Source organism: Clarias gariepinus, chromosome 19, assembly GCF_024256425.1.
Source record: "Clarias gariepinus isolate MV-2021 ecotype Netherlands chromosome 19, CGAR_prim_01v2, whole genome shotgun sequence".
NCBI classification, from domain to species: Eukaryota; Metazoa; Chordata; class Actinopteri; order Siluriformes; family Clariidae; genus Clarias; species Clarias gariepinus.
The window spans coordinates 871,156-890,696 of NC_071118.1; the positions used below are offsets into that span (position 1 = coordinate 871,156).

Consider the following 19,541-nt stretch of genomic DNA (forward strand, 5'->3'; position numbering starts at 1 on the left):
TCTGCAAACTCCAATCACACACTACCCTCTCAGAGTGGAGGTGAACGCTGAAGGCGCGAGGAAAGGGGGATTGTGGATGCTGGAGTTAAAAGTTACCTGGTGGTATAGTGGTTAGCATTCGTTCCCCTGCACCTTCAGGGTCTGTGGTCGATTCCCGCCTCTGGTCTGTGTGTGCATGCTTGGTGGGTTTCCTCCAGGTACTCTGGTTTCGTCCCACAGTCCGAAAACATGCTGCGTTCCCAAAATTCCCTGGTGTATATGAGCAACGTGTGTGTCCCCGGTAACAGATCGGCTCCCCGTTCAGGCTAGATAGGCTCCAGACCTAAAGACATAAATGTTCCCTACGAGCAGTAACACGAGTAAACAATGCATGGGTGGGGAGGAGGAGGTTATTTCAGGTCTTTTTGTGAGAAGCAGATCTGGCAACCCTGACTGTAGCACAGGATTACTGCATCAGGTTTAATTACAGGAGAATCATAAGGAGGAAACTGACATTAAGGTTATGGTCTGATCAGCTCATTTATGAGGAAGTAAAAGGAAAGAACAAAGAAAGAAAGAAACAAAGTAACAAAATGACGCATTAAAGGCTGTGCTCTTTCGCCTCCATCGATTTTGTCATCAAAACGGAGCTCTTTATGTGTGAAGGAAACAGAAGCCAAACCCCCTCCTCTCTCTCTCACACACACACACACACACAGCTGTGTATTGGCTTTGTGAGCGCAGAGACACAGACAGGCTCGGCTCCCGGTTCCACTGGACTCTGGACTTTGTGCATGCTCTTGAACTTTATTTTACACTCCAGCTTCCTCCCCCCCCCCCTCTCTCTCTCTCTCTCTCTCCCTTTCTCTCTCTCTCTCTCTCTGTTAGAGGAGGCACCAGTGAGCCGCTCCTCGCACTTGCTCTCCCGAACCCCGGGTCCAGAATGACGTTAAACTCCAGTAAAACCGAACCTGCGGGGGTTCTGGAGCGGGTGAACAGCGCGCGCACGGCGCTCTCGGACCTGTACCTGGAGCAGCTGCTGCTGAACAAACCCAAGAACGACAAGGTAAGAGAGAGAGAGAGAGGGGGGGTATGAGGGTGCAAATAACCCTCTCACTCACTGTGCCCTTCATACTAGATCTGTCTATCCAGATTATTATTATTATTATTATTATTATTATTTATAAGGTACAACGTTTACCAGGAAATAATATCATTCCCACATGCAGCCTGTTACATCGACTTTATCTTATTCCCAGATCTACAGCTAGGTAATTAAAGCCGCATCCACATCAACAACTTTCATTACGATCAATGCGTTTCTCTGTTTAATCTGTCGTTAATTGATAAACGCAATTAATGAGTTAATTATGTAACGACATCAGCGCCGAGCAGCATCACTGCGTAAACCCTGCGCAGTGCTGACGCGCCACAGACTCCCGGCCTGTTCCGGTCCGCTGTTAAACCGCAGCGTTCACATCCGAACAACACCGTACAACACTCTAATCTACTCTTTATTTATCGTACATTAAATAAAACCGCCTCAGATTATCACCATAAATATGGTTTAAGGATGAAGGACGAACTATATTTAAAAAAAAGATAAACAATCATAGCGTTTTGTTTGTTTGTTTGTTTGTTTGTTTGTTTAAATCCAGCATTTTCCCTGTAGGTCTGAGCGGTGTGACGACACAATGTCGTTTTCGCGGTAAATGACGTCACAGTGCACTTCTCAGGGATATCTCTGTAGTGTTTAATAACATTTTATGCAGCTGATTTGCTGTGAAAGTTGTAAAATGAGCTGCCAGGCCTCCGGGTAGAGCGGGGCAAATAACCCTCTGACTCGGGGTGTGTTTTATACAAGATCTGTTTATTATTCAGAATGACCCGGAAAACAAATAAATAAATAAATAAAATGTTCTAACATCCAGCCTGTTATATAGTTAAATCATATTATTAGGCAGCTGCAAAACCAAAGCCACAACCAGATCAGCCGAACCGATATCAGTTTCGTTATGAGCAGTGTGTTCTCCTAATCTGTCATTAAATGATAAACACGATTAATGAGGCAATTACATGATATTAATGTTCACATGAGAACAATACGCTAAAACTTTAATCTCTCTTGTTTATTTTACATTTAACAACCATTTCAGATTATCACCACAAATATGGTTTAAGGTTGAAGGACAAACTATGAAAAGATGCTTAAAATAAACATAAGATTTTATCTAGATGTTACAAACCTTGATGGGAAAACAATAGATTTGCTGTGAAAGTTGTAAAATGTAGGATCATTTTAAAATAATTATCAAACTGTAATAAAACTGCACTTTTTTGAACATAGTAATTTATATTTAAATGCATACAAGTAATTTGTTTATAACACAACATTGCTGTCAGTTTGTTAGAAAACCTTAATATTGTGCGATATATCATGCATTATATCACAATGGCGTAGTGGTTAGCACTGTCCCCTCGCACCTCCAGGGTCTGGGTTCGATTCCCGCCTCTCGGTCCGTGTGCATGGATTTTGCATGTTCTATCTGTTCTTGGTGTGATTTCCTTGGGTACTCTAGTTTCCGCCCACAGTCCAAAGACATGCGGAATAGGCTATGTTGTTGTTGGCCTTTCGGCTGCTCCCGGCAGCAACTTGGCATAGGTTTTACGTCGGATGCCCTCTCTGACGCAACCCTCCCATTTTATCCGGGCTTGGGACCGGCACTGCATCCAGTGGCTGGGGGTTTGGGCACCGGCTGGGAATCGAACCCGGGCCTCCATGCGGAATAGGCTGTGTGACGTCCCCAAATTGCCCATAGTGTGTGAATGTTGACCGGAGGTTCTACCACGGTTCTAAAAATGGGAATAAATACGTTGTAATCACCAGTGGCCTCCACGGTCCCTTTTTGGACTAAAGAGGTTTCCTAGATAATAGAAATTAGTATGATATGATATATTTTGTTACAAAAGTTTTTCTATAAAATAGTTAAAAAATATGATAACTTTTATTTTAAACCAATTAATATGTGATGCAATTTATATAATAAATAATTATTCTCATTTATATTTACAGTACACTTTTTTAAAAAAAATATGAACAAATTATAATTACAAACTGACTGGACAGCACTGGTGTGAGGAATTAATCTTTTTAATAAAAAAAACTGTTTAATAAAAATGAGATTTTTCTAAATATAAAAAAAAAATGCTGACAGTTTGTGAACATACATCATGGTACACACTGTGTATTGCAGAAATGCCTTCCAGAATCATGATGTAACCCCCCCACGCCCCTAATTTTAATCTAATCAATTTTTTATTTGTTTTAAATCTCAAATTTGCTTAAATTCTGTTTGACCAAATCCTGATTTCCTAAACCTTTTATTCTTCTAATCATCAATCAGCTTGACTGTCTTTTTTGAATGGTCTAAATTTATCAGTGTTGATTACTTTCTCTGTTTCACACACACAGAAACACACACACACACACACAACATATGGCATGACTCAGCTATCACCCTCAGTGGAATCTCGGTTTATAGCAGCAAACACAGTGAGACTGAGACGAATGCTCTGAATAAGGGATTATATTTTTAGAGACTGCTCTTGTATGATGTATTACTTTACCAAAGGCTACCGAACGTTCTTGTCCTTTGGATCTGTCTCCCTGTACCTTTTAGAAGCTCTGTATCAAATATTCTTGAGATCATTTTAATGCAATTATATTCAGCGAGGCAGCACTACGCGGATCCGAGAGCGGATTACAATGCCATGACCTGTGCGGTTTTAGCTGGTGTATGTTGTATGGAGCTTGAACTGGGGGATGTGGTAATGACACGGGGATCTGTCGTCTCCATGGTGACTCATCACAGCTACTGATGAACAGAGAAAAAATATATAATGAGATGCACGACGGATGATTAAAGTGTTAATGAGTGATCGATGATCGGCTGTGAAAACAATTATACACCATCTTTGTTAAACATGACGCTAAGCCAAAAAATTGGGTTATATACATCTATATACATATTACCATTCTGGCTTATTTTTCCTTTATTAAATCAATCGCAAAACTCTGACCCATAAACCACTTTATTAACAGAGCGAATGCTGAGTTAGGATTCCTCCGGTGAATCCTCGCTGGTGTTGGTGCGGCTCATCTCTTAGTCATGTATCCAGGGCTTAGAAGGCTAAACACGCTATAAATAGACAGTCTGTTTTGCTGTGTCTCATCACTGCAGTCGACATCCAGGGAAGTCTGTGAAACAGCTTGGAGCTGGTTGTGCAACACCACACTGTGTGTGTGTGTGTGTGTGTCCCCGATTATAGAATGGTTATCTGATCCCAAGTTAATTAAGAGTTGGGGTTTTTTTTAGTGCAAATATTAATGAAAATGAAAAGCTCTTGGCTGTCGCCCTAGCAGAGCTGATTTTAAACATTTTAAACCGGTCCAGTAATCACCTGGGAAACCCACTGTAAGTGCAATCCATCTGTCACGCCTATTGAGTGTAAACCCAGAGTGCAGTTCACTTGCTGAGGCTCATACTGGAGATTTATATTAATTAAAGGTGTGCATGCTAACCCTGTCCCTTACCCCCTCATGGAGAATATATAACCCGTGCTTGGTGTTTTGCATCACGATCATGTACTACCTCTGAACATGTAATAGGGGGGAAAAATGCTTATTGTAGAATTTCTTAAAAATCACTCTAGTTGTCCCTAAGTAGAAACCCATAAATGTTCTATGTACAGATCTGCGTGATGCATTAAAGCGCAACATAAAGAGTCTTTGTACCTTTTTGGAACATTGGCCCTTTTTGAGTGTGTATAACACAACACATCATCAGGCCATCTTGTATGAAGTATGCTAGGATTACAAATATGATAATGATCGATAATGGTAGGTAATAATGAACCGAAGAAAACTTTGTCTCTACTTATCTTCTTCCCTTATCTAGAGCGACTTACATTTTTATTGCATTATACTGTACATCTGAGCTGTTAAGGGCCGCGCTCAAGGGCCCAGCGGTTGCAACTTGGTGATTGTGGGGTTTGAACCTGGAAACTTCTGAACCGTAGTCCAATGCCTTAACCACTGAGCAATTAGTTTAGCTTTTTTTTTTTGTAGTTTATATTTTTAGTCACACTATCATATGACTTTTATATGACATTCTACACTCATTTATTTCTTCTTTTAGTTTCTACCCAATCTACTGGACCCAATCAAAACAGAGTGAAACCATAAAAAAAAACTTTTTTAAGAATGTAGGGTACTAATGTGGACTGCTTTTTAAAGTTTGGATTATTGGAAATGAATAACTGTATGTGTCTGAGCGTCTTGTTGTTGTCTCTTGTCTGTTTATACTTGTTTTTCATATTTGCCGTCAAACACATTTTTGTTCACTCTCAGTTCGACACGAATTCTTTTAGTGGGTCAAAAGGCAGTTCTGAGCGATTAAGCCACGGCGCTGTAAGGGGAGACGAGCCGGGGCTGGCCGGGGAGGTGTTTTTCTCCGTGCTCTACGCCATGTGACTTGGCTTTGTGTTCACATGACAGGAAGTCCTCCAACCAGAAGTTGTTGTTTTGCACCGTGACAAGTTGCTGTGGTCTTGTGTGCTGGAGGAGAATCTTAAGCTCACAGTGATTGTAATGTGGAGGAGGCGCCAGTATCATTTCTTTCAAACTGCTGATCTTTGAAAATCATTCACTGCTACATCAGGAGGATTTTTCTGGTGAAATAAAAGATGAGAAACATCATCCATATCTCGACACGTTGATCTGATAAGATAAAGGCGATGACAGAGAAAACCTCTTCTGCTGAAACTGCTGAGAGATTTCTACATGCTGTTAGTGTTCTGTACTATGTACCAGTTTATTACCTGGTGCGATGACACGGAGGAGCACTGAACTAACGTCGATCATCGTTTAACCCCTACTGATAAAGTATAAAAGCGTACACGCTTAGAAGTGTCCAGTTACTCCAACGTGTGCAAAATCAAGCTTCTGAGCAGTTTAACTGCAACACACTGTAAAATATGTTATATGACCTATAACATGCCACTTTCACTATTGGTCTCCAAAGAGAGTCTTTGAAAAAGATCAAAGGTGAATTCAGTGGAGTTTGGATTGGGGTTGAGAGATCATCTAAAACTCGAAACGTTCCCTAGAACCACATGAAGCCGGGTTCAGCTACACTGTTTGGACACACCTTCTAACTCCACGGTCTTTCCTGATGTTTAATGTCCAATAATCTCCCCTGAACAGTTGATATTGAGATGTATATCTGCTCCTTCTGCTCTGTAAAGCTTCATAACGGCTCTAATCTGAGGTGCTGGTTGTTAATTGGTGATTTCTGAGGCTGGTGACTCTAAATGAACTTCTCCTCTGCAGCAGAGCTCAGTGTTGGTCTTGTTTTCCTGAGAAGGTCTTCATGAGAGACAGTTTCATCATGGAGCTTGATGGGTTTTACAAACACACTCGACACGATACTGTTCTTGTGAGAACTGTTCCATTACATCTGACCTTCATGTCGTAGCCCTTAAAGCTCAGAGCATTGTAGCCATTATTTGTTTTGCTGTTTTTTTTAAATAAATATATACAGGGCTCAGGACTGTGCAGTACAGCGTGACACTATTCGCAACATGATAAACTGAATTTTTGTTAATTTAACCAACTATACAAACATGACTAAGATTTTTTTGAATGGATCACATAGGGAAAGAAATGGCACAGAGACACACGATCACATGTTTTATGGTTGTTTTTGGTTGTTTTGAGAGTACTCCATTTTTGCGACATCATACTCATATTCCGGTAGCGGTAAAATTTACTGTTTGTAAAACTTTCGTTCCACCTGACATATCTGAAACAAACGTTTATTGTTTTTCATTGACCCATGCTGTGTTGCCACCAAGCATCCGTCTCGCTCGAGTTTTAAGGGTTTTAAATAATGTCTTATGTGTTATTTCATAGTTTGGAAATCTCCACTATTGTTGCAGAATGTAGAAAATAAATCATAAAAACAAAAAACATTGAATTAAAAGGTGTGTTTAAACTTTTGACAGGGACTGTACATCTTTTTAAACATCGCAGTAACACACTGAGAGGAAATAACCATCTGCCCTCGTTTGCATACTTAAGGTTCCCAATACCCATGATTGGAAAGTATCACAATGATTGACAGGAGAGAGAGAGAGAATGCCCCTCCCACCCAGAGAACAGCCAATTTAACCCCCTTGAGCCTCTCTCAGGCCACAGATTTAAAATCTGACTCTTTAGACATTAGTGCGACTTTTGTTTGTTATGCCGCAGAAGTTCCTGCACCACGCAGGAACCACACAGCGTGAAAAAGCCACCTTAGGAGCGGTTTTGGTTTGTCCCAATCGGGGAATTTACAGGAAGAACCTCTTTAGATCGTGTTAACTGTTAGCACCGTCTCATGTACAGTGATGGAGTTAAGTCTCAGGGTGAGGTATTGTACTTTTATACACTATAATGTCACACTCACTCCACCTTACTTCTCGTCTTCTTCTCTCTTTGCGGTTCTGTAGCTGTGAATTCAGCTGACTGAGGTTATTTTGAGCTGTGTAGACTTGTTAACCGGAGCAGGCTGTTCAGACAGTTTGCTTAGAGCATGTGACTTCCTCTGCGCTGAAGACCATGCATCAGTGTTTTGGAGTGATTTTCCGAGGCAGTGTTGTCACGCCTCTATCAGCTGGTAGGTTGTGCAAGACCCAAGCCGGGTTTTTCTGCCTCGATGCAGTTTCGAGTCTGAAATCTTTAACCAGTCTAAAGCATGTGTTGAAATATTAGAACAGGCCGGGTACACGACTCTGGAAATGACTTTTAGAGGATCAACCCCCTACTGAACTGAAGCCAGCATGGTGTCTCAAGCTATTGTTTCAGGACCTGAAGATCTGTGTACAGGGTGTTCTGGTGGTTTGGGGTTTGTTTTGGTTTCTGATCCAGCTTGTGGTTTGGGAGTTTAATAGGGGAAAGTTGTATAAGTGGGCTAGCAGGGCTAATCTTCATTTAAGAATCTTCATAAACTTCATTTCCAACTACTCACTAGGAAAAGGAACCTGCGGCTTGTACTCGGAAAGCTGCTAATGAAAAGTCCATGATTTTCGCACCAATCTTAAAAATGATATAATCCCAAGTTCAGACTTCACCGCCTTGAGTTATGATAACGTCACACAAACATACTTGTTAGTTTTCAAAGTATCTTTTCTTCTCATTTTTAGAATTATTTATTTATTTATGACAGTCTTTGTAATAACGTGACACCTTTTAAGGACCAGGTTTTTGCTTTAAAAACCACATCTTTTTCCTACTGCTTGTACACTGAATGCGTTGCATTGCAGACCTGATGTTCAGACTTGATGTTGCTATGGTGGTGACTGCTCTGAAAAGCGTGGAGTTTATCCAGGACATTCAGACAGATACAGCTCAAGGTTTTGTCTCTGCCTACAGTTTGTTAGCTGTCTGAAATGTATTAAAGTTATATTAAATATTAAACATGCTTGAAAGTATCGACTAGATCATGTCGTAAAGCTTCAATATGTAAGATTTGGAACTGCTTTTGTTTGGCAAAAAATATTGCAAGACGTTTACAAGATGTTAAATTACGCAGTTTTTTGATTGGAATATGAATGTTTTGATTAAGGATAAGCGAATGCAAAGCCAAGGGCGACTCAGTTGCATAGTATGCATGCAGCGATTGGATGGAATGGGTTCCCATATGGAGCTCTTGGGGTCGACTAATTTTTTTTTTGGGGTGCAAACCTGGGTTAAAATAGCTTTTGAGCATATAATTTTTTTTTGTTACTGTTTTATACTCTGACGAGTATTTGGGCATCTTGGTAACTTGATAATTAGCCGTATCCTGCATGTGTCCGTATCTAAGTAAGAACATCTGATCCTCCCTGAATTCTGCATGAGTCATCCTGCACCAGTCAGATCTGACCTGGAGCCAAAGTCTTATTGTTTGTACCAGACGCTGCTATACACAACGTACAACCTAGACCACATAAACACACACACACACACACACACTCCACTTATTTTTGCTCCCATCCAATAACACACATCTTCATCATGCAGCAAACATTAATAAGCTACAATCGTAATTTAACAAGAGTGGCAGATTAGGATCTTACATTGATTTTAATGTTGTATATGATCTGTCTAATAGATTAATATTCAGCCACAGGAAAATATTTTGGGGGAAAATGTCAGTAGTCACTTAGTTTAAAACATAATACTAAAATACTCTCACTAGGAACTCTGAGTTGAAACAGTGAGCCTGAAGGTCGTCTCATTTATAACCGAATTGCCAGCGAAGACGATCCTCAGCTTTCCAGTGGCAGAAGCTCCTCATGGACTCATGGACATCTCCGCCCTCTTGTTTTTTCGCAGCTTCTCCTTTTTTCTCTCTCCAGAGCGCTTGGGAAGATCAAACTGCTCTAATGTGATTCCTCTAATCGTAGATCATCCCAGTTTATCCTTACACCGCAGTCACAAAGCCGGGAATATCCCAGAAGTTAAGCTAAATGACCTGCAGAGCTACAGGATCTTCATATGCTTTGTGTTTTTAAATTGGTTTAATGTTTTAGAACGATTCAAATCATTAGGCAAAAAAATCCTGAAATTTCTACTCGCTTTTGTTCCTCACCCAGGAACCTCCTGCAGTATTCCTCCTACATCCTGTATTTCTCTACAGCGACAGGAGCATCACCGTGTGTGTGTGAGATGAGGGTGAAGGAGGGCACTTTTACTGCAGTGTGATTCAGGAGAACATCGGCGTTGGGCTTTTTGCAAAACTATAAATCATATAAAACTAGAAAAAAGGAACCTTGAGTTTCCAATTGTTGCTGAACGAACAGGACACTTTTCATATCCTGAAACTCTGTGTGCGTATGTACGTGTGTGTGTGCGTGTGTGTGTGAGTAAGAAGGCCAGAGAAAAGAGAAATGGTCAGCAGTATTTTCGCTGACTTCAGCATTTTTTCCACATAAAAATCTTTTGTTTCTGCAGACGAACTGCTTTATGGCTCATGTTTGTGTTCCTCATGTTTGTGTTCCTCATGTTTGTGTTCCTCATGTTTGTGTTCCTCCGGAGTAACAGCACTTATTAACTGTGTGTACTTGGATCTTCTTCTTGCTGTTTACTGGGTTTGCATCCACCATGTTGTCTAATAGCACCACCGTACACACACCATGAGTCCCAATTGGAGGTTTCTGCTTTGGCCCATTTTATTATATAAAATGATAATATAATTATGGTGATGTCACAGTACATTGATGTGAGGATTATTGAAGAAAGATTTTTTGCCTTTTTTATTACATAATTTTTTTATTATCTTTTTAAAAAATGTAAGTGTACTATACAGTAAGTACATAATATAATTATTATACTGTATATCTGAAATATTCTAAATTACAAACATCCTTTAACTTTCAACTAATTAATATAAATATTTTTAAAAAGTATATTTTTTATTGTTTTAAGTATATTTCTTATAATAATGTCACTAAACAACTTTGAAATGAAAAAAAAAGTGAAGATTTTTTCAAACACCACAAAAAATCTATTATTGTGACGTGCGTGTAATAAATAAATATGTATATAGTATGTAAATATTTGTAGTTCATATTTAAATGCATCTGTAAATGTATTTAAAAAATGCACGTGTGTGTTCGTGTGTGTGTGTGTGTGTGTAAGCTTATTCTCTGTCCACAAGACTTCCTTTTGCAACAATGGCTTTTTACCTAATTTCTCTTTTAATGACATCATAGTTCTTTTCTAAATCCAGGAAAACTCCTCTGCTCTGTTCTTGGAATCTTCCTCCCAGCATTACGAGGAACTGCATGTTCACTGATCTCTTTCCCAACATCCCAGGACAGGACCAAAGTCCCAGTCGTGCAATATAAAGTCATAAGAACCCGTGTGACCTTTAGCATGTGCTGAGACGTGCAATAACGCAGATCAGATTAGCGTTAATGCGCCACACGTGAGCCTCGAGTCCACGGCTGGAGGGCTATGAATCAGACGTCTCACCGCGCGGTTATGGCGCTCGCCGCTCGTCAGCAAGTTTTATAGCTGCGTAATCTTTTAGTCTCTTATACGTAATGTATTAGTGACATTTTAGGGCAGATGGGGAACGGTGTCACACTTTGCTGATTTTTGAACATCTCATTTCCCTGTTTCTTGGATTTGAAATTTTCAACGTGAATATATATTATATAAAATAAAATAAAAACTAAACATAACTTTTTCTCCCGACTTTATTGTCCATATACAGTATATATATCCTTGTACCGTGCTCATATGAGGTCTGTTATAAGGTTTAATTCCTTTTCAAAGTTTCCTCCTGTTTAAGGACATTGATTACATTTCTAGTTATCAGCTATGAATAAAGAGAAACAGTCAGTGTTTCACAGTTGCAGCGGTAGAGTTCGGCTTTCAGGAGGATATTAAAACAATCCCATTCGCCGTAGAGAGCAGATTACACAAACAGCACACACATTATTCCAAGCTCTGATTGTATTTCCTCTGAACTTAAAATAAAAACCCTGAAATGATTCACCGGTGCTCTGTGACCTTACTGATGTCTTCCCTTTACATGACGTTCCAGACCTCTGAGCCGTACCCAGAACCATGACAACCCTGTCATGTCTTTCGGGATCTAATGAGTTGTTAAAAATGTGTGAGTTTAATCTTTAACCCGAGAGCAAATGGCACGGGTAGATATGTGCTATAAAGTGCAGCTGAACCCTTTTAACGTGACATTCTAACCCAGTGGTGGTGCTGACGAATAAACACCGTGTTTAAGGTTGTGTGTGTGTGTGTGTGTGTGTGTGTGTGTGTGTGAGAGAGTATCTCTGAGCTCTCGGGCTTTTCTGCTCGGCGTGGTTGTACAGAGTGGTTGTGTGACTCACTGGAGTCTTTACAAGCTGTTGTTCTGTTTGTTTGTTGTTTATACCATTATGTGTAAACTCTAGTCCAGCCATGTGGCGCCCATTAATTTGTGTGTGTCTGCTTGCATTTTCAGGCAGCCGTGCAGACATTTGAAGCGAAGGAGCAGGATACAGTGTACACTAACGGCACCACCGACCACACAAACATCAAAGAAGTGACTAAGATGCGCGAGGTCGCCTTCGAGAAGCATCCGTCAGAGCCACTGGTACTGTCTCGGGTCCAGTTCCTGGATTCATATTTAGAATAATCGATTGTCATCAAGCTCACTTTGTTTTTGTTTTTTTGTCTGATATGTTGCTTCGCTCCGTTACCATTCAGGGTGTGACCCTCAAACTGAACGAGAAACAGAAGTGTATGGTGGCCAGAATATTACACGGAGGGATGATCCACAGGCAGGGTGAGTGCTGTTTGAATTATTATTGATTTAGTAAAAAGGCAGGTTCTAATCTACAGTATATACTGTATATAAGTGGCGTTCACGTCAAACCGGGACTTGAGGTGAAGCATGATTGACATTTACAGAAGACTTTAAGAACAGGACGGAGATGAGACTCTTAGCCGCAGTAAAACATTAGAACGATGTAAACAGTTTAAAGAAGGCCGTACGTCCGTGAATGACAGTCCTGGCCGAGGTGGCTCGGAGCTCGCTGCAGTTGTTCCCGTAAACATTTAGCGCCTGATCTTTAAAAATCGGCAGATAATTTGTCTGCAACTTGCAATGAAGAAAAGACTCATCTGTCTGTGTGAACTGTACACACAATCATTCACCAACACCACTCGCACGCTAGAGGAACTTGGCTGGAAGTTATCACCACATCCCCCGTACAGTCCTGACCTCACTCCAATCCATTTCTGCATATTTGGAAAATCCACCAAAGGAGTTCCTGGGAGGCCAGTGTTTCAGAAACACTGGGATACGTGTCTGAGTGTATCAGGGGATTATATGGAAAAATAAAGGGAGATTTTACTCTTAGGACTGAGTTCTGTTCAAAAGTCCTGCTTTGACTTGAACACCCCTCTTACTTTGCTTAAGGCGGCTTTTATATTTAAAGCAGTATATATATAAAGTGTGTGTGTGTGTGTGTGTGACAGGTTCCTTACAAGAAGGAGATGAAATTGCTGAGATTAACGGGAAAAGTGTTGCGAATCAGAGTGTGGACCAACTGCAAAAGATTCTGGTTCGTGTGTCTCAGATACAGTCTCACACAGATGATCCGGATACACCCGTTCTTGTGTGAGGGAAATCTCAAATATGTTTATCATTGCAGAAAGATACAGACGGCATCGTCACTCTGAAAGTCATCCCAAATCAGCAGAGTCGCTCCATGATTTGTGAGGTGAGCAGAACGCTGTACTGATTATACACCGTGATTCTAGGATATGGATTGCAAGTTAGAATTTTAATTTATTTTTTTTTGCGATTCAGATGACAGAACGTAAACATTGTCGACCTGAAACATTACATTTTGTGCAACTCATCAAATAAGTGTACCGTATACCAGCACTAAACACACAAAAACACAGCTGGAAGGTGGAGTTATATTTGGGACTCGTTTGGACTGCATTTTTGCTTGCCATCTCTCTCTCTCTCTCTAATTCGCTCTGCACACTCTCTTAAAATAGCAGCCCTGTGCTCTGATGAGCTCGATGTGACACATGTGACACAAACCCAGCCAAGAGACTGGAGGAAATTCCTTCTGATTGGCTGTCTCAGATAATAAATCAAGCAGCAGTGTGTGTGTGTGTGTGTGTAACGAATCCTTAGGTTGTGTTCAGGCAGTGTTTCCTTGAAGAAATCAGGAAATAGGGTTTGTGTGGTTCATATTCAGTAGGGTAGAGCAAAGGGTTCAAAAACTCATCTAAAGCTACAGAGAGATCCACCAATCACACGTAACAAAAATAACAGAGGTTTTGTCTGTACATTGATCAGAACTCGCTCTTTAAATAATATCTTTGTTTCATACATTGGAGGACGCAAAACCAGTCTCAGACAATTTTCTGTATATCTGTATGTCTGTCCGTTCAGCCGATTTTGTCACAGCATCACGCAAAACTTTCCCGAAACGTTGCCATTGTCAAACTGTAGAGTAGAAGGGACCTTAAAGTTTGAATGTAGCTGCTTTCCATCTTATGGTTTGTTCTTCATTAGGGGATTCCTGTAACCCTCTGAATCAGGTGACTGTATTTAGTCATCCAGACTCCAGTAGAGTCTAACTGTAGAAAATCTCACTTCCTCATTAAACACTGTAGTGTTTTTAGGCAACTTCCACCAAAGCTTTTCAATTCTAGTTTTATTTTTCTCATCATTAGCACACAGGCATGGAAAAAAAAAATCAGAATCTATTCCTCATTCACACTCAGTCATCTGGAAAACACCCCGCTCGTTGTTCTACCTCTAGTGACTGTTTTGTAGCGTGCACCACCCATACCGCCAAACCCGGCTGTCCTTACGCTTCATTTTGGTCTTTAAGGATGTATAGAGTGCACTCGTGAGCAAGGACTAGAAATTGTTCATTTCTTTATGAACAGGAATGAGATTTTTTCCTCCATTCGTGCTCGGGTTCTTGACGTCCCTTCAGTTAACAGTTGAACATGTTAACAATCAATATTTGAATAATCATTACTAATAGTAGCAAAAAATACTCATAGGCTATTCTCAGTTTAAGTTTTATTCAAACAGTTAAACAGCACAATCCCAAATAATTAATAATTTCAAAATAGTTTAAACAAACACAAACAAGAAGGCTAACGAAAATCATGCTATTGTAAATACATGCTCTGTGCAATACTGCAACTGCACATGCGCCCTCTTGTGGTGTGCAACTTAATAGATTAGTGAGATAAGTGAAAAACATTATGCAAAACAAACATATTACCAGGTAATACATTTTTAACACTTTTTTTTACATATAAAAACCTATTTTGCTTATAGGAAGCCTATGGTGTACATCAAAAACATTGCATTTAACCAGAAACAGAATTTTCTTTTGTGGTAATTTTGTGTTATATTACATATTGAAATCTTATATAATATATTGTGTGCATATACTGTATAATGATATATGTTTATTTTATTTAAATCTTTAAAGTGTCTTTTTACTTGCATCATCATTTACAAAAAATTTAATTATATCACCCTCATATGTTCTCCATGAAGCCTAGTGGATGGTTGGAGGTGGTTTAGCCCCTGACCCTAAGATTTTTTTTTTTGTGCAAAATCATAAATCTGCTGTTTGCCTTACTGCAGATGTATATGAGGGCTCAGTTCGACTATGACCCTGCCAAGGACGAGCTCATCCCGTGCAAAGAGGCTGGCCTTAAATTCAAAACTGGCGACATAATCCAGATCATCAACAAAAAAGATCCAAACTGGTGGCAGGGCAGGGTGGAGAATTCGGGCAAAGACTTTGCAGGGCTCATACCATCCCCAGAACTTCAGGAATGGTATGGACCATTCTATCCAGGTTTTACCCATTTCATTGTCATTTACTTGAATTAAATCATGTATAATAATACAGCACGGACCAAGTCTGGATCAAATGTATTTAAAAGTATAAATTGGAGCAAACGCTCAGATTGAGGGCAGATTTTGACTGCATTTGCATACACGCTGAATACAAGAACACTGAAGATTTCTTTAGTGTATCAGAACTGATAATGTTCCACGCAGAGATGATTAACACTTTAGTGCACTAATCCCATAAAGGCCCATGTTAAAATGTCTAACTTTACAACAGAAATAAACATGTTTGCAGCCTGGGATAAAAAAAAGGATTTTGGTGTCCTTATATGTATTATTTTATCAGTTAAAATGATATTAAACCATGCAAATATGCATAATTCAGGGTGTGGCTAATTTAAGTGAAAGCTGCATTGTTGGTGACAAACCGCTAACTGTCTGCTATGCATTACCTTAGCATCCAACTTACCGGAATCGTTGTAGTTTAACTCGCCACAAGAAATAGAATTAGAATTAGCTCATTTTTATTTTAGCATTTTTTCCAACCAGTAGCTAGGCTCCATATGTTTCCTCCATTTGCCCATTTATGGAGTCAGCTTCTGCCAAAAGGGCGTTAACCAGCGCTCCTACAGCTGAGCTTTAAAACCGCTCTTTAAAAAACCTACAGGTGACGCCATAGAGGGTTTGTCCAGCTCTTTTCACGCAGTCTGTGGTTTCAAAACTATTTCAAGGTTTCAAAACATTACAAGGAAAAATGCCAGGCTTTTCAGCCAACCCTGTGTAAACCTGATAGCAAATAACTTATAATCTCTTAATTTAGCAATATCTTCTCCTTATGTGTCTGGTTTACGCTTCTTTTTTCTTCCTAGGCGTGTAGCTAGCAAAAGTAAGAGCAGTGCCGAGCCCAGCCAGTCGTGTAGTCCTTTTGGGAAAAAGAAGAAATGCAAAGACAAGTACCTGGCAAAACACAGTTCTAGTAAGTACCACGTTCCTCTGCATTAGGATTTCTAACATATTTTATAAATCATATGTGGATTAAAAAAATTGAAAAATACCAATGTGCCTTTTTCCTCTCCAGTTTTTGATCAACTTGATGTCATTTCTTATGAAGAGGTTGTCCAGCTCCCTGCGTTCAATCGTAAAACTCTGGTACTCATCGGTAAGTACAGTTACGCGAAAACATCACGGGTTACAGAGATTGTACATCATGCTGAAATTTTAACACGCCTTCATCTAACTGTGTACAGGTTACTATATGTTGCATTAATGCTGTCATATATGCATCTGTCTTTGTTTTTTTTTTACCCTCTGTAGGTGCTCCTGGTGTAGGAAGAAGTCACATCAAAAGTGCACTGCTGACCAAATACCCTGAAAAGTTCGCCTACCCAGCTCCTCGTAAGTACTTTATACAGTACAGTGTTTTAGAGAGAGCTTTACACTGCAGAACATGACTGCTAATGAAAATATCTATATGTTTATCTATGAAGGGTGATAGTACACCAAATATAAGACCTACTTTTAGGTATATTTTGCTATTTTTAGTTGTTAATTTCCTTATTCTGTTGACATAATTGTTCTAATTGTTTATAGAAAAAATGCTAATTTTTTTTTTTTTTAAATAGTAAAATAGCATATAGTCGAACGATCTCAAACCATTCATAAAATTAGCAACTGCAGAATAATAATCGCTAACTGTTAAAGGGCACCTATTACGCAAGATTCACTTTTCAAGCATGTTTAGAGATTCAGACAGGTTTCCGTCTTTTAGTCCTTTTTCCATGTTTGTATTAGTCGAGGTTTAAACAAATCAGATGGATTCCCCTTTCCCTATTGTGACCTCATATAAGAAGAGCCCCTCCTCCAGCTTGTTGCTCAGTTCTACTGTTCTGGGGGCGTGGCTCAGCAGTAGCTCATTTACATAGACACTAAACCAGCAAATATTCAGCAATAGTAAAATATGAGACTTTTAAAGTTTGTGAGCGTACAGAAAGGTTGTGATCTGTTGTTTTTTTTTAAGATTCTAAAAACCGCCTAAAATATATCAGATACTAAAGACGATAAAGTTAAAAAAAAAATGTGACTTTACAAGCCTAGGATTTATGCACACGTTTAAATTTTCATCAGTTGTTTGCGGTGTGTATGGTGTGTAATGTTATTTTCAGACATTTCTACATTTAAGGAGAAAAATAAAAAATTGACCTGATAGCGATATATGCTATCTATATACTGTCTCTCTACACGATTTTTAATCGGTGTGGGACATGCTGTAACCAAACTCAGCGTGGATACAGACGGCTGTTATTCTCGTCAGTCAGTAATAAAGTAATAAACACCAGATTCGAGGCGCTGTGTAATTAAGCGCAGAATTAAGTCCTAATTAAACATCTCTCCTTCCACACCCAGACACAACCAGACCTCAGAGGAAAGACGAAGAAAACGGACAAGAGTATTATTTCATCTCTAACGAACAGATGACCAAGTGCATTGTGGGCAACGAGCTCCTGGAGTACGGAAGTTTTCAGGGCAGTATGTTCGGCACCAAGATCGAAACCATCCATAAGATCCACGAGCAAGACAAGATCGCGCTGCTGGACGTAGAGCCTCAGGTAAAGGCAAAAACAACAACATGGGGTCTTTTTAAAGGAAAGCTGTGTCTTAGGGTTTAGCATAAAGTTTCACAAGGAGCAAACGCTAGGACCATTTAAGCTGCTAGAATCCTTTCGTCAAGGCTGTTTTTGTATTACAGCGATGTTTAATAATTTTTTTCACTAGGAATTTATTTTAATATTTAAAATAATAATATAATAGCAACGATACTTACCTAATAAAAATATGTAATTGCAAAATGGCAGTTTAAACATTTCAGTTTCAGTCATTGTTTACAACAAGGTCAATAATTCAATTTGTACGACACTTAAATCTGAGTGAGTAATCTCATTGAATAAAAGCCTTTCCACAAGTGCTGATAATAGACAGTAACAGCACTGTGCGGTGTAACTATATGTATGAGTGGGCGTGGCCCAGGAGTTGTTCAGTGGCTAATCAGTTCTAAGTCGTTCTGTTCATGGCTAACGCTTAGCTACAAAGCTAACTAGCTTCTAACACAAGGCTGAATCCCAAATCCCGCTCTAACCCCGGATCAAGGGCACTACTTGGAGGGTGGAACAAGTCATAGTACACCCTACATAGTGCACTAGTTTTCCATTTACCATTATTTGGGATTTGACACCAGAACTTAACGGAGCTGATATTTAAAAGTGGAATAAGTAGAAATATAAAGTAAATCTGGTGAGTTTCTCCAGGACTAACACCTAAATATAGTAAATGTGATTCCCTTTCAGACACTGAAGCTCCTCCGGACAGCCGAGTTCGCTCCCCTTTTCGTGTTCATAGCACCAACCACCTCAGGCACCCAGGTCAGTCACACTTACACTTCACCCCAATTTAATACAGTTTGAAATATCATATTGTTAAACCCCAGCAATCTAAATTATCGCATGAATCAACTTCAAAAGAAATAACCCTCTTCTTAACACCTCCGCTCCACAGTCAGAGGCACTGCAGGCCATCCAGAAGGAGTCGGACACCATTTTCAGTCTCTACCGCCATTACTTCGACGTCATCCTGATCAACAACGACGTAGACGAGAGCGTGAAGGGCGTGGAAGAGGCTTTAGAGAGAGCCTCCTCGAGCCCTCAGTGGGTTCCTGTGTCATGGGTGTACTGATGCTGATCTTCCCCCTTTCACTAACCACATCCAAATCAAACCCTCACTTATTGTAAAAATCAGGTGCAATACCAAGTCATGTGACTAAACTCAAGCTGGCTCAGTCTGGTTATACCCTAACCCAAGTATTTAAATGTTTTCTTTATTAAAGCAATAAGTTTGAGAGTTCTTTTAACTTCAGATACGCATTATAAAAAGAGCACGACGAGGTGCCAGTAAACATCAGTGTAGGATGCAAAAAGGACCACTACTGTGATAAAACACCACTCTGTTCAGTGTTGACCTCAACGTTTACATTTGCTGGATTAAAAAAAAAAACAAAAAAAAAAAAACAGGGAAATCTAGATGTCAGACAGGTGATGGTGACTTCAGTGTCTTGTTCTGGATGTAGCTCAT

General features: G+C 39.7%; 1 protein-coding gene across 1 annotated transcript; it reads left to right on the forward strand.

Moving 5' to 3' along the window:
* The first annotated feature begins 638 nt into the window (after positions 1-638).
* On the forward strand, positions 639-19,477 carry mpp1 (MAGUK p55 scaffold protein 1). Its single transcript, XM_053478491.1, has 12 exons — positions 639-1,045; positions 12,033-12,164; positions 12,278-12,356; positions 13,052-13,137; positions 13,228-13,296; positions 15,207-15,403; positions 16,289-16,395; positions 16,498-16,578; positions 16,734-16,814; positions 17,823-18,025; positions 18,761-18,835; positions 18,969-19,477. Exons 1-12 carry the CDS (start codon positions 923-925, stop codon positions 19,143-19,145), a joined length of 1,410 nt encoding a protein of 469 aa, XP_053334466.1. The 5' UTR covers positions 639-922; the 3' UTR covers positions 19,146-19,477.
* The last annotated feature ends 64 nt before the right edge of the window (positions 19,478-19,541 follow it).

What these genes read in the sequence shown, in the direction of transcription:
- mpp1 (XM_053478491.1), top strand. Translation starts at nt 923, where the DNA reads ATGACGTTAAACTCCAGTAAAACCGAACCTGCGGGGGTTCTGGAGCGG. An exon ending in ACCAACTGCAAAAGATTCTG is followed by an intron (nt 13,138 to 13,227) that starts GTTCGTGTGTCT and finishes TTATCATTGCAG; the next exon opens with AAAGATACAGACGGCATCGT. An exon ending in TGCTGGACGTAGAGCCTCAG is followed by an intron (nt 18,026 to 18,760) that starts GTAAAGGCAAAA and finishes ATTCCCTTTCAG; the next exon opens with ACACTGAAGCTCCTCCGGAC.